We start from the raw sequence: 14,877 nt of genomic DNA, 5'->3' as shown, positions 1-14,877 counted from the left end.
GGGCAAGGGACAGCACCTTGAGGGAATAGTAAGAGAGGGAGCAGGACCCTCAGGGATCCAGTTATCAGAAATTAGAAAGGTGGAAAACCCTATGAGTTAATGAGTTGTACCAGGACCAATTCCCCCGCTGACATTGCACAGTCAGTGATTCAGCAAAGAGCACCAGCACCATGTCACCAGCCAGCTCTTCATGGACTCGGTCAGAGAGTCAGAGGATCAGGAGAAAACTTTAGGTCCCTTTATGAGTAAAGAGCCGGAGCAGCCTGCCCCGGATCTGTTTGGTCCTCACCCCATAGATGATGGGGTTTAGCATGGGGGTCATCAAGAGGTACATGTTGGTAATGAGAACATGGAAATGCAGGGGCACATTCTGATGAAACCGGTAAGTGAGAGAGAAGAAGAGACCTGGAGTGTAAAAGGCTAAGATGGCACAGAGGTGGGAGCCGCAGGTCCCAAAAGTCTTGAGCCGGGCGTCCTTTGTGGGGAGGCAGAAAATGGCCCTGAGCAGCAGGGTATAGGATATGAAAATAAAAATCACATCCAGACCAATGACACAGAATTGCACAAAGAGACCATAGTAACTACTGACACGGATGTCAGCACAGGCAAGATTCGCCACTGCTATGTGTGCGCAGTACGGCTGGGGGATGATGTTGGTTCTGCAATATGGCCACTGCCTCAACAGGACGGGATAGGGCAATATGAATATGGCACTGCGCAGCACTACGGTCAGGCCAATTTTGGCCACCATGGGGTGTGTCAGGATGGTGGAATGTCTCAGGGGATGGCAGATGGCCACGTAGCGATCAAGTGCCATGGCCACAAAGATCCCAGACTCCATCACTGAGAAGCAGTGAAGGAAGTACAGCTGAGTGAGGCAGGCACTGAAATCGATCTCCCGGGAATTGAACCAGAAGATGGTCAGCATTCTGGGCAGGATGGACGTGGACAGGACCAGGTCGGTGACAGCCAGCATGCAGAGGAAATAGTACATGGGCTGATGGAGGCTCAGTTCCATCTTCACGATGAACAGGATGGTAAAGTTCCCCAAGATGGCTATGGCATACATGGTGCAGAAGGGGATGGAGATCCAGACATGGGCTGCCTCCAGGCCAGGGATGCCCATCAGGATGAAGGTGGAGGGGTTGGTGAAGTCGGTTGTGTTGGAATCTGACATGGAGTAGAGAGGAAGTGTCGAAAACTGAGGCACGACAGTGTCTTCTGCATGTACCGTATGTTTCATTGAATTCCTGTATTTGCCCAGAGTCAAGGGAGATGGTCACAGTACAAATGCCTGGATGGAGAGACAATGATAATATGAGATACTACGTGCCCTACTGGAGGCTGTTCTCATGGGGGAAGCAGATTGGTTGTTCTTCCCACACTGAAAAATGACATGTTCATTATTCAGAGATATGAACTATGAACAAATTACCCTACTAATGCCAATTCCATATTTTATGTTGCTCCATGAGTCAATAATGTGTTGTGATGTGGGAAACATTAATAGGCACCAGCAGAAAAAAAAATTAGTGTGGCTATTGGTTATCCATTATTATCCCTTAATGCAATAAAAGCCAGGCTAGAAAGTGCGTGCTGTAGGGAGTTCCACATTCACCCGGTGGCTCAAAATCCGAGTGTAGACAAAAAACAAACCTTTGCCAAGAATGTGCCCAGGGACACATCCCAATGAGAATAGACCACAGGGAAAAGACCACAGTGTCATATAGTTCCATGGAAACACCTCCTCATTTGCAACAGTGGCCAAAACAAAGACAATCTTGGGATACATAAGGAATGGGATGGAGAATAACCTACTCTGAACATGCCTTCAGTTTTGGTCACCCAGTGTCCATAAAGGATACAGCTGACATAAAAGGGGTTTCTGAGACAGGCTATCAGAATAGGGTAGCCTGTCCTTTGTGGACAGACTGAAAAGTCGAGAACTGTTTACTTCAGAGAAGAGCCAAAGAAGGGAGATATGATAGAGGAGACATTATTAAAGAACAGAAATTATTACACTGAAATGGACAAAGAGAGAAAGTTCCCTACAGGTAATATCTAAAGACACTTTGTGCTTCAAAAGGGCTAAATCCAGAAAGCCAAGGCAAATTATCAGCAGACTTGATTGGGAGGAAAAATTGATACCGAAAAATGTGAATGAAAATTGGGAATTCTTTAAGAAGAGTTTAATAAATAGAAGGCAGAAATTGGGCAGGGGAAGTAATATATAACAAATGGAAAAAGGGAAAATAATACAAATGGGAAATGATGAAAATTACTGCGGGATGTTAAAAATATCATGGGAATATCGATGATTGTAGCACTTAAGGATCAGAAAAAGGAGGTTATTAAGTATATTATGAATGAAGGAGGTTATTAATCATAGAATCATAGAATATCAGGGTTGGAAGGGACCTCAGGAGGTCATCTAGTCCAACCCCCTGCTCAAAGCAGGACCAATCCCCAATCAATATATTAAGTATATTAGTTCCAAAAAAGTTTGGAATATAATGAATGTCAGTCAACAACATGACGGATGGAAAACTGGTCTTGTCAAATAAATCTGATTTCATCCCTGAATGAGAGTTCACATTTGGCTGATCAAGGGAGCCATGCAGATGCCATAGAATTGAGCCATTTGATTTTGTAGGGGAAAATAATGAACACTCTACAATATCAGAGGAGCTCAAGTTAAATGGACTAAAAGCTGGCTAACTGACAAATCTCACAAAGCAGATGTCAATGGGCCATTGTCAGTGAATGGAAGTGTTTCTAGTGGGGTTCTGCAGGGATAAGTTCTAGGCCTGATGCTATATAACATTTTAATCAGTGATCTGGAAGCAAATAGAAAATCACTTCAGATAAAATTGTGGATGACCCAAAGATTGGCAGAATGGTTACAATGAGGAGGCTAAAGCAGGAATACCAATTGGTCTTTAGCATTTGGTGAGCTGTGCCCATGCAAACAAAATGTTCTAATACGGTCACATGCAAAGTTAGCGTCTCATAACAAGGAATGTGGGCCTGACGCTCAGACTAGGGCACTATGTTATGGAATGCAGTGACCCGGAAAGAACTGGCGCTCCCAGTGTGAGGCTGTGGCCAAAAGGGCTGATGCGATCCTTGGATGCTCTCAAGGCTACATCTCCAGTCAGTCACTTTGACTGTCAAAGGCAGAGGGCTGAAAGGATTCTAAAAATTAATGTGTGTCACTCCAGGCTTGTATTAAACTCCCAAGGTTACAGTTTTTCTCTGACCTTGGGTTGGTAAACACTGCCACCAACCAAATGCAAACAAACAAAACAACAAAAAAAACCCACCTTGAACCCAGCAAGGAACTCTTGGGGGTACTCTCAAGCCCTTTCACTCCCTCTCTGGGGAAGATTTGAGAAACAAAACAAAGGAAATTAGCGGTGCTACCATCTAATCAAACAACATTCACAAACCTCTCAAGACACCAAATATCCAATCCTGTTTTTAAAAAGGGGAAATTTTATTAAAAACAAAAAGGAGAAAAATACAGCTGGAGCTTTGGGTTTTCCTAGATTTTAAAATTAAGCATCCAAAATAGCTTTCTTGGGGGTTCAGCGTAAAGGTTTCAAGCAAAGAAAAGCATCTGGGATTAGCACAGAGGTGATCCACAAGCTAAAATAAAATAAATAAATAAACCTAATCACAGCTATTTAAACATGCCCTGTCTAATAATTTCTTCCGGGTATGGAAGATAAAGTTTTATACCTGGTTCAAGCCTTACCCAGCATTCCTGCTGGCGTCTGTTCCCCTTTTTCCCCAGAGAAAGACAACACACAAACAAAAGGAAGTCCCCCCCCGGCGTTTTAAAAATTTCTAGCCCCCCAATTCTCTCTTTTGGTCAGGTGCCCACTCCTTTTCCTTTACCAGGGGAACTTGGTTAACCATTTACAGGTAAAGCAAGCAGAGAACTGCCACCAAGAGGGACTTTATAGCTAACTGGCTGGCTCAGTGTTCATAAAAGGAAGCCACCCCCCCACCCCCTTCATTTATCACAGATGTATAAACAGGGGGTTGGTTAGTTGGAGCAGTGGAAGGCTTTTACCTCTGCATGTGGCATTAGTTAAAACTGACTCTGTCCAAAAGGATGTTGAAAAATTGGAGAAGGTGCAGGAAAGAGCGACATAAATGATTGGAAGCTGCAGAAAATGCTGGAGAATGAGACATGCAAGGAGCTTCATCTATTCATCTTAAATAGTAATAACCGACTCTAATCTAGTGGAGAATGGCAGAGAAACACCCAATGGCTAAAAGCTGAAGCCAGACAAATTCCATTTGGAAAGAAGAGCCAATTTTTTTCACTCACGGTGATTAACCATTAACCATTAACCATTTGGACAAAATGCAAAGGGAAGTGGTGAATTCTACGAGTCCCCATGTCTCGTAGAATTCTGTCTAAGGAATTCATGTCTAAGGGAGTTTTGCCTTAGCAGGACCTGAGCAAAGTATGGGACACGGCCTAAGAATTTGGCCTTGTATTGTACATCTTCTAACACCTTTCATCCTGAAAGATCCCCTGTGCCACTGAAATGCAGCCACCTCAGGGCTGGGAGCAATCAGCTGGGGGAAGTGGAGGTGCACAAAAAAGAATAACATTTGGATCCACCACACTGGCCAGGGCCCTGGGATATTTAATGGCTGTACAGTGCGAAAAGGACAATAGACTTACTCTCTGTCCCATCACACCCATGTTGCACTCGGTTTGTTCAGTAGCTGAGCTCCTCAGCAAGGGATGGGTACCTGTGATTTCTGAGACAGAAGCATCTTCCCTGGGATCCTTCTAATGTAGTCATGGCCCACACCTCTCTCACTCCAGCATCTGCAGCAGCATCCCATGCCGAGAGCCAACACTGTGGTAAGAACTGTTTATAATATAGCTCTTTGCAATCCCACTGGGCTGAACTCCGCCTCTAGGGGAGAAGTGTCATCTGGATGTAAACAGGCTGGAGACTGGAGACACTCTAGCCAATGTCTCTATTTCCATGTCTGCGCTTCTGTGCTCTTTATCCAGGTTTAGGAGTAAACAGTAATTAAGGGACCTTCCCAAAGGGAGATGAGACCATTCAGGCTCTGTGCTCAGTGAGAGAGGAACTGGCTGCTCGTTTATTTGTTTATATTTTAAAATTATCATTGATTAGGAAGAAAACTCGGGATAATGAGTAGATCACTATGCCCTGTAAATGCCCAGGATGGCTGGCGCGACAGTAGACAGACAGACCTGGAGAAAGGTGACTGAGGGGAGAGATGAGCATTTTCTGCTGGCACACATGGCTCATACTGTGCAGAACCTCTCACTGAAGAGTCTTCAAAACACCTAGCAAATGAAAGTGACTCTGATCATATCCTCATTATACAGATAGGTAAACTGAGGCAAGGGGTGACATGACTTGGTGAAGGTCACACAGAGAACGACAAACTGACCCCAGGAGTCCTGATTTTCCTGCCTTAACCATGGACTCTCTGTCACACTATTGATAAAGAAAATAGATCAGGCATTTATATTGACTGTGTCTCACAACACATGAACAAGGGAAGATTCAATTCCATAGAAAGTCTGAACATAAAACACCGATAAAAGGAAACTGCTTACATAATCCATATTTTTCCTGTGCAGCTCCTTGCCACAGACATTATGGGAGCAAAGAGCTTAGCTGACTGCGATTCACAAATGGATTGGCCATTTGTAGGTGGTGCTGGTGGCACCAACTTTTGCCAAATTACACAATGAAGCTAGGAGAAAATATGTCTTGCCTATATTTAACAATTGTTAGAATTGTTCCAGTGAGGAGCCCTAGCACCTCCATGTTTTCCAGCAGATAAAACTCAGTTAACAGCCAGCATCCTAAAATGCAAGAGTAGGGGGTGACAGTATCTGTGCATTAACTCACAACTGCCTCCCAAAGGGAGATGAGAACTCTTGGGCTCTGTGCTGATTCAGAGAGGAATTGGCTGCCTTGAGTATTTGTGTACATTTAAAAATTATAGCTGATTAGTAAGAGAATTATGGATGATGCCTAGTTCTCTATACATTCTGAAACCCTTTAGATGCTAAGGATGGATGGGTAGGTTGTACACAGACAGGTCTGGAGACAGATGACTGAGAGGAGACATGAGCAGTTTCTGCAGGCACACGGGGCAGTCACCAGAGATCAGTAATCCTCATCAATAACTATTATCATACAGATAAACTGTGGCACAGGGAGAAGGTCACACAGAGAACAACAGAGAGCCAGGAGTCCTGACATCCCTGCCATAACCAGGGTCTCTCTGTCAGCAACTGAGTGCATGACAAGAGGGAAATGGACTCTCAGTCTAGCAGGGCCTGTTCGTTCTCTGGCTTTGACACACTTCCCTGGTGTTCAACCTGCAACTAGGTTACTTCTAAGCCCTCTGGGCCCCACTCACACTGTGAGGCTGTGACAAGCTGCAATCCTCTCCAGGTCATGCACTTACACAGACATACACAGACAGGGACACACTCAGCGCAGTTACATGAATGCTTTCAATAGCCAATTCTGAACCAAAAATTGAGAAGTTCCAGCTAGTTCCCTCACAGATTCCTAGCCTAATGTAAGCGGGGGAATAGTCCCACTCTTGTGGGGAACTTTCCTGGCTTCTGCACTACCCCGGTGAAGTGGGCTAGCGAAAGGATCTGAGTCCTCGCTCCCTCTTCCTTTACCCAGTGGCCTCCCTGCCCTTGAGGACTCCCCTTCCACTCTCCTTTCTGGCAGAGTCCTTGTAACCCCAACGAGGCTGGGCCCAGGATTCCTGGGGGGCTCGAGCCCCAACCCTGCTGTGGTCACCTAGGACAGGGGCTAGGGTGTCCCCACTCCGGTGTACTCTCTCTGCACTGGACACTTCTCTGACCCACTGACCATTACATACAAGTTAAAGCAAATGCAAGTTATTTAATCAACAATTAATGTTAAAAAGAATAAGGGGAAATGGGAAAGGTTAAAGGAAACACATCACCCCGCTCTGTGGCAGGGAACATCACAAACAGCGTCTCTGGAACGTCAGGGCCGTTCACAGTCTGCTCCTTGTGAGTCCCAGGCCCCTTCTCAGGCCCTGGCCGTGCTGCAGGGATGCTGCGGGTTGGACACTCGCTCTGGTGGTGGCCACACGCTCTCAGGCTCTAAGTGGTAGGACCCTTCTTCCCCGCCCTGTCGGGGTTATGATCCAAGCCTGGCCTGCAGAGCCTCTTGACAGAGGCGTCTCCCTGTGCTGGGCCCGCTGCCCAGGGTCCCCCGCGGTCTCCCCAGCTGTTCACCGTACCCGGCTCCGGACTGCTCCAGCCCCAGCTCCACCACTCGGTCTCAGCACTGCTCCTGCTGCCTCCAGCTCCCTGGGCTGCTTCTCTGGCCCCTCTGGCTCTGGTTACTGCAGCTCTGCTCCCAGGACAGGTCTGCTCTGCAGGCTGCTTCTGTGACTCTGCCCCCAGCACTGACCTGCTTCCTGGGCTGCTTTTCTGGCCCCTCTGGCTCCGGTTGCTGCAGCTCTGCTCCCAGGGCCAGTCTGCTCTCCCTGGTCTGGGCCTCTGGCTTTGGGGCTACAGCTCTGCTCCCAGGACAGGGTCTGCTCTCTCTGGGCTGCTTCTCTGGATCTGGCCCAGCTCTGCTCCCCAGCTTAGCTTGAGCCCCTGCCTTCTCCTTAGCCCTGCCCCACTCTGTCTGACCCAGGCAAATCCAGCTCACAGGGAGGACAGGACCTCCCTGGCCTCCTGACTCTCTGATTAGCCTGCCCGTCCTGTCATTCAGGCTGACCTGGAGCATTGGCCTCTCCCCATTGTTCCTGGGGGCTGTCAGTCTCAGGGTCCTGATTCCCCATTGACCCTTCCCCCTTTTTAGTACTGGGACCTAGCCAACCAAAACACCCCCACTGAATGTTAGTAAGGGGGCAACAGTCCCTTTTACACTAATACCCCAGAGCTGAACCCCAGAAACCTGATCAATGCCAGTTTATTACCAAGTCCCTCCCCCCCGCATCCCTCAATGTGAAGAGGACAATCCACCAGCCCCTGTTCCTGAGCAGAAAACCCTTATGAATTAGTTTTAGGAAAAATATAAAACTGATTTATTAAATAAATGCCTATGAGTAATAACAAATAGATCAAAGTTGGTTACCTAAAAATAAACAGAACCTCAATCTAAATTCTATGCAATAGACAGGATTTGCGTCTCACTCTCATAGTACAAACAGGTTTCAGAGTAACAGCCGTGTTAGTCTGTATTCGTAAAAAGAAAAGGAGTACCTGTGGCACCTTAGAGACTAACCAGTTTATTTGAGCATGAGCTTTCGTGAGCTACAGCTCACTTCATCGGATGCATAGCATATCGTGGAAACTGCAGAAGACCAGTACAAACAGTTCACCAATCTTCCATAGACAGGCTAGAAATCCCTTCAGCCAGGGAACAAAGCCCCCGCCCGGTCCTGGTTCCTTAGGTGTTTCCATGAGTTGAGCTGTGGGTGGAGTAAGGCCAAGTGATGATGTCACTTCCCCTTCTAACTAGTTCTACGATGGGGAAGGACCGTCATTTTTCCAAGCAAAAGGCCCCAGCACAGTTAGTGGGAAAGTACAGGCACAAGATGGAGTCCAGTGTCACGTGAGCTGGTCGCATGATCTTGTATGCTTCGATGATTCACAGCAGGGACAATTGCCCATATCTTGGGTATTATGGTCACAGGACTCTCCATCAGGTGGGGATAACCTTCTTCTAAGACTTCTCATATTCTTAACGGACCTTGAATGTTTCATCAACAATGTGCTGGCTAGACTGGATGCAAACTACATTCTTGGTGTTATCCAGGAGCAAACACATTTGAAATACAGGTATATGGTCAATATTCATAACTTTAGCTACAAAAATGATACATGCACACAAATAGGGTAAAGATATTCAGCAAATCGTAACTTTTCCATTGATACCTTATGTCAAGATTCCTTCCCCACTCTGAACTCTAAGTTACAGATGTGGGGACCTACATGAAAGACCCCCGTAAGCTTATTCTTACCAGCTGAGGTTAAAACTTCCCCAAGGCACAGCTTTCTTTCTTGCCTTGGGAACCAGCTTAGGTTAAAAACCTGATATGATGCCACCACCAAGCGATTGAAACAAAGAACAGGGAAAGAGCCTACTTGGAGACGTCTTCCCCCACAATATCCCCCCAAGCCCTGCACCCCCTGTCCTGGGGAAGGTTTGAGAATAATATCCTCACCAGCTGGTACAGGTGAACACAGACCCAAACCCTTGGATCTTAAGAACAATGAAAAATCAAATCAGGTTCTTAAAAGAAGAATGTTATTTAAACAAAAGGTAAAAGAATCACCTCTGTAAAAGCAGGATGGTAAATACCTTACAGGGTAATCAGATTCAAAACATAGAGAATCCCTCTAGGCTAAACCTCAAGTTACAAAAAGACACAAAACCAGGAATACACATTCCCTCCAGCACACTGAATTTCACAAGCCAAAAAAACAAAGAAAACTTAACATATTTTCTGGCTAGATTACTTACTAACTTTACAGGAGTTGGAGAGCTTGCATCCTTGATCTGTTCCTGGCAAAGGTATCACACAGACAGACAAAAGCCTTCTTCCCCCCTCCCCAGTTTTGAAAGTATCTTGTCCCCTCATTGGTCATTTTGGGACAGGCACCAGCGACCTTAGCTTCTTAACCCTTTACAGGTGAAAGGATTTTGCCTCTGGCCAGGAGGGATTTTATAGCACTGTATACAGAAAGGTGGTTACCCTTCCCTTTATATTTATGAAACCTTACATGACAAACTTTGTAGAAAGCACATAATAATCATATCACTATGGCAAATATGAGGTTGCCAGGGTCTTGCTTTGGAGTGCAGGGTATAACACCTCCCCTCCTAATTTACTGCAGGAGTCTTAATCACTGACTAAGGCAGAGACAGTGTGTAAAAAGCCATCTTTACGTTTTCATCAGACAACTCTCAAGTATTGCAATTGTAGTGTTATCCATATGTGTTCTTGCAGAGTTCTGTGCATAGTTTAACACTTTGCACATGAGCCTAGTGATCTCAAAAGTCAGGAAGTGTACCTTTTCTGGGTCAATAGAAAACCTTTTGTATATGTTTTTCCAAGTAGTGAAAACTCAATACAGATATTCATGAATGCCATGAGGAGGTGTGCCTCAGCTTCCCCTTGCACACAGCAGACCATGTTAATTATGGTTTCTCTGCTGTGACAAGCTTTGAGCCTTTGTACAGGAGTTTCCTTTGGTTGTGGGGTCGGAACTGCTCTCAACCACTCCCACCCTTGGAAGCATTCAGCTTCTCCCTGCTGCAGGGGAATCAAGGAGACTCTCATTCCTTCAGCAGTTCCTGTGATGTTACCCTTTCCCTCTAAGGTCCCAGCAGAACGTTCCTTCTTGCTGCAGGTGGACCTTTAACATGGAGCTACATGGAAGAAATCATTACCAATTAGTGTATCAAGAGGGTTAGTGTCTAGTACCCCCACCGATATTACAGCTTCCAAACCCTCAGTTTTTATGTGCACTTTAGTCAAAGGCACAAGGATTTTGTGACCTCCTAGTAATAAAAAACTCTGCCATCCGTCCTGGCGATGTGTCACCTTCTTGCACTATATGCTTTGTAACTACAGAAATGTAGGCCCCTGTATCTTCCCAGCCAATCTTTTCCCTGACATTAATGCTGACAGCCTTGATGTGCTTCATGCCTAGTTGTGCAGAGACTAATTTTACAAACCCTGTATGAGAAGTGACAGATGCCTGCAGGGTTTCTGTGCTCAGGGTCACAGCATTCGCATGAGCTACCTGCTGCCTGCTTCCTCCCAGAACAGGGCGTTTATTCTTCAGGTGATCAGTAAAATTTCAAATTTGGATTGAGGGTTAGAGGAAAAGGTTAAATTGGAACCCTGCTTCCCACCAGGTTTAAACCCCTCTGTCTGTGCTTTATACACAATAGATGCTTGTGTTTGCTCAAAATCATCAGCTAGAAAGAGGCCATCTCATCCACAGTTTTCACTTTTTTTCCCCACAGACATGGTTTTACCTCATTGTTAAATCTGTTTAAGAAATGCTCCTGAGCATCAAGGGCAAACATTTCTTCAAAGTGTGTAACACCTTTGCTCCTTACCAACTTGCCTATGAAATCTTTCATTTTGTTTGCAAATTCTATATTACCCCCTTAAGACTTCTTGTAGTGGATTAGCAGTGGTGTCTCCCTCTCTGAGTCAGTGGGAAACCACTTTGGCTTCAATACATGGTTGGGCATTGCCCACAGATAGGGAGATAATTAGGCAAGCCACAGCCTATGGCTCTAGATGGCACTCTAGTCAAAGTGGTAGTCAGTGTCTTTAGCTTGTAATCATGGCAAAGGAGCAAACAGGTATGGGTCCAAGCCCTTCATAAGGGCAGGGCAGCAATGAGTCTGTGGCTAGGGCCTGAGTTCAGGGCCAAGCAGCAAACAATTAGTTGCCCCAAATTCTTAGTCCGGGTGGGACACCAAATAATCTGTGTCTCAGGGCTAAGCAGCAAGACAGTCAGGCACCCTAGCTCCATTGGATGGTCAACAATAGTAGGTTCCTTGGCCTAGAGAGGGGGGATGACCACCCTTGAGGTGAGGTGGTGGGGGTATGGGGAAGCAGGCCCTCCCGACTCCACCACGTCCCAGCCGAGGACACTAAAAGAATTCTGCACTGGGTCAGCAGGGAATCCAGCCAAAATATGCTGATAGGGTCTCTGACCACAACATAGAATCGTAGAATATCAAAGTTGGAAGAGACTTCTGGAGGTCATCTAGTCCAACCCCCTGCTCAAAGCAGGACCAACACCCACTAAATCATCCCAGCCAGGGCTTTGTCAAGCCAGGCCTTAAAAACCTCTAAGGATGGAGATTCCACCACCTCCCTTGGTAACCCATTCCAGTGCTTCACCACCCTCCTACTGAAATAGTTTTTCCTGATATCCAACCTAGACCTCGCCCAGTTCAACTTGAGACCATTGCTCCTTGTTCTGTCATCAGCCACCACTGAGAACAGCCGAGCTCCATCCTCTTTGGAGCCCCCCTTCAGGTAGTTGAAGGCTGCTATCAAATCCCCCCTAATTCCCTCAGCCTCTCCTCATAAGTCATGTGCCCCAGCCCCCTAATCATTTTTGTTGCCTTCCCCTGGACTGTCTCCAATTTGTCCACATCCTTTCTGTGGTGGGGGGACCAAAACTGGAGGCAATACTCCAGATCTAGCCTCACCAGTGCCGAATAGAGGGGAATAATCACTTCCCTCGATCTGCTGGCAATGCTCCTACTAATGCAGCCCAAAATGCCATTGGCCTTCTTGGCAACGAGGGCACACTGCTGACTCATATCCAGCTTCTTGTCCACTGTAACCCCCAGGTCCTTTCCTGCAGAACTGCTGCTTAGCCATTCGGTCCCTAGTCTGTAGCGGTGCATGGGATTCTTCCATCCTTAGTGCAGGACTCCACACTTGTCCTTGTTGAACCTCATCAGATTTCTTTTGGCCCAATCCTCCAATTTGTCTAGGTCACTCTGGACCATGTCCCTACTCTCCAGCCAGTCTAGGGTTGACTGTCCCTGGGTCACTTCCTCCCCTCCTTTTGGTGGGTTCATGAATCTGTAGGGGATTCTCTAATTCATCCGGGTACTCCCAACTCCTTGTTGCCTCTGTCAGTTGGTGGCTCCCACAGCTCTGGCCAGTCCTCAGCTCAGTTAGGAACCGCTGCAGTCTCCCAGCTCAGGACTGAGCAGGAGGTGTCTGTCTCCTTCGGCAGTTGCAGCCCAACTGAGCCCCAGGACCCATCCTTTATACTTCTGGTTCCACTCTCTAACTTTTGGTGGGGTAGTGGGGGGTGAGCATGGCCTGGCCTGGGGTCCATATGACTCAGTGGGTGGCTAATCTGCCTCTCTATAGCCTCCCCAATGTCCAGTCTTCTGGGCTGGTATCTTGACACACGCTTCCAGGTGAGGCAGAAAATCTGTGATGGCAGTATCCACACGTGTCCTGTGTCGGACGGCAATGACATATTGCTGGAGCGTGAAATACCATCTCCTCAACCTAGCACTGGTATTTTTCATCCTATTGAGCCATTATAAATGTGCATGGTTGGTGACCAGTATGATTGGGAGCCCGAGAAGATAGCATCTGAAGCCTTCAATAGCCCATTTAATGGCCAGGATCTCCTTCTCTATAACTGAATAGTTACATAGATTCATAGACACTAAGGTCAGAAGGGACCATTATGATCATCTAGTCTGACCTCCTGCACAACGCAGGCCACAGAATTTCAGCCACCCACTCCTGCGAAAAACCTCTCACCGATGTCTGAGCTATTGAAGTCCTCAAATCATGGTTTAAAGACTTCAAGGAGCAGAGAATCCTCCAGCAAGTGACCCGTGCCCCATGCTATAGAGGAAGGAGAAAAACCTCCAGGGCATCTTCCAATCTGCCCTGGAGGAAAATTCCTTCCCGGCCCCAAATATGATGATCAGCTAAACCCAGAGCACACGGGCAAGATTCATCAGCCAGATACTACAGAAAATTCTAGGGGGGAGAGCTTCCAACTGATATAAAGGTTCAGAAACTCTTCCCCATCTCCAAAGTGTCCATTTGTACCAAGAACCCATGGTTGAAGTTGGGGCTGAAGAGTATGGGTTCCCAACACAGGCTCTTCTTGAGGGCTCAGAACATGTGATCACACTCCATTGACCAGTGTGCCTGGCATGGGCTGTCCTCGGTTCAGAATGCTGTGGGAGGTGCTGCACTGGATGCAGATTGGGCACAAAGCATCGGTAATACCCAACTAAGCCCAGAAACAGTTGTACTGTCACTTCATAGTAGGTGCTGGAGAGGCTCGCAGACCCTTGACCTTTCCCACCAGGGGACGCAGGAGGCCTCGCTGTGTTTGTCCCAGATACATAGTCTCCTTTCACCCAATCTGGCATTATTTTGGTTGGCAGCAAGCTCAGCATTCCATAGGGCCCAAAGGACAGCAGCCACCTGGTTTAAACAATCTTCCCAGAGATGGCTGTAGATCACTACATCATCTAAGTAGGCTGTAGCATGTATGGGGATTTAGAAGGCAGTCAAGTACCACCCAGAGGAGTATTTTGTAAGGGCCCTGTCAGCAGGTGAAGATCTTTGACTCCTCCGAGGGAAGAGGCAAGAGCACCCTGTCCCTGGGTTCAAACATGTGGGCCTGGGTCGCTCCTTGACTCCTTGAGTCACTTGCCAATTTTCTTTTGCAAGGGCTCCGGCCTGAGCCATGTGTCCCCTGCAACTGCATGACATACTGCTAGAGTCTCTGCATGGTTGACGGGGTGTGTTACCAAGGCTCTTTCATTAGATCCAACAGGCCATGGGGCTACCTGCCATACAAGAGCTCAAAGGGGGAGAATTTGGTGGATGATTGGGGCACTTTCCTGATAGCAAGAAATAGAGGTGGGATCAACTGGTCCCACTGGTGTAATTCTTGTGGCGGAAACTTTTATACCATGTCTCTTAGAGATTGGGAGCCCCCAATAAATCGTCTGGGCTGCCCCCATAAGGCCAAGAGGGTGTTCGACTGCTACGGGGGCCACCCAGCAACCACTGTTACCTGCTCAAAAGGTTACAAGAAATGCTTTGGAGTCATCAAGAGATCCCAACCCGGAAAAGCGTATCGGCAACGGGGATGTGGGGGTATTCACCAGGCCGCTGGGGGTTGGCCCGCTCAGTCCAGCCAGAAGTCCACAAGCTATTGGAGACAGTATTGCTGCTGCTCTCAGAGTTGTGCCCCCATGTCCTGCAGCAGTTGCAGTTGTGGGGGCCTCAGCTTCTGCACTAGTTGTTTTGTTGCTGAAG

General features: G+C 47.1%; 1 protein-coding gene across 1 annotated transcript; it reads right to left on the bottom strand.

Moving 5' to 3' along the window:
* Window positions 1–229: 229 nt before the first annotated feature.
* LOC102938446 (olfactory receptor 52E4) lies at window positions 230–1,177 on the bottom strand. Its single transcript, XM_007053289.3, has one exon. It carries the CDS (start codon window positions 1,175–1,177, stop codon window positions 230–232), a length of 948 nt encoding a protein of 315 aa, XP_007053351.2.
* Window positions 1,178–14,877: the final 13,700 nt, after the last annotated feature.

Source organism: Chelonia mydas, chromosome 1 (assembly GCF_015237465.2).
Source record: "Chelonia mydas isolate rCheMyd1 chromosome 1, rCheMyd1.pri.v2, whole genome shotgun sequence".
In the NCBI taxonomy this organism is placed as follows: Eukaryota; Metazoa; Chordata; order Testudines; family Cheloniidae; genus Chelonia; species Chelonia mydas.
This window is presented reverse-complemented; position numbering and strand designations above follow the sequence as displayed.

Excerpts from the sequence above, each read along its gene's own strand:
- LOC102938446 (XM_007053289.3), bottom strand. The coding sequence starts at position 1,177 with ATGTCAGATTCCAACACAACCGACTTCACCAACCCCTCCACCTTCATC.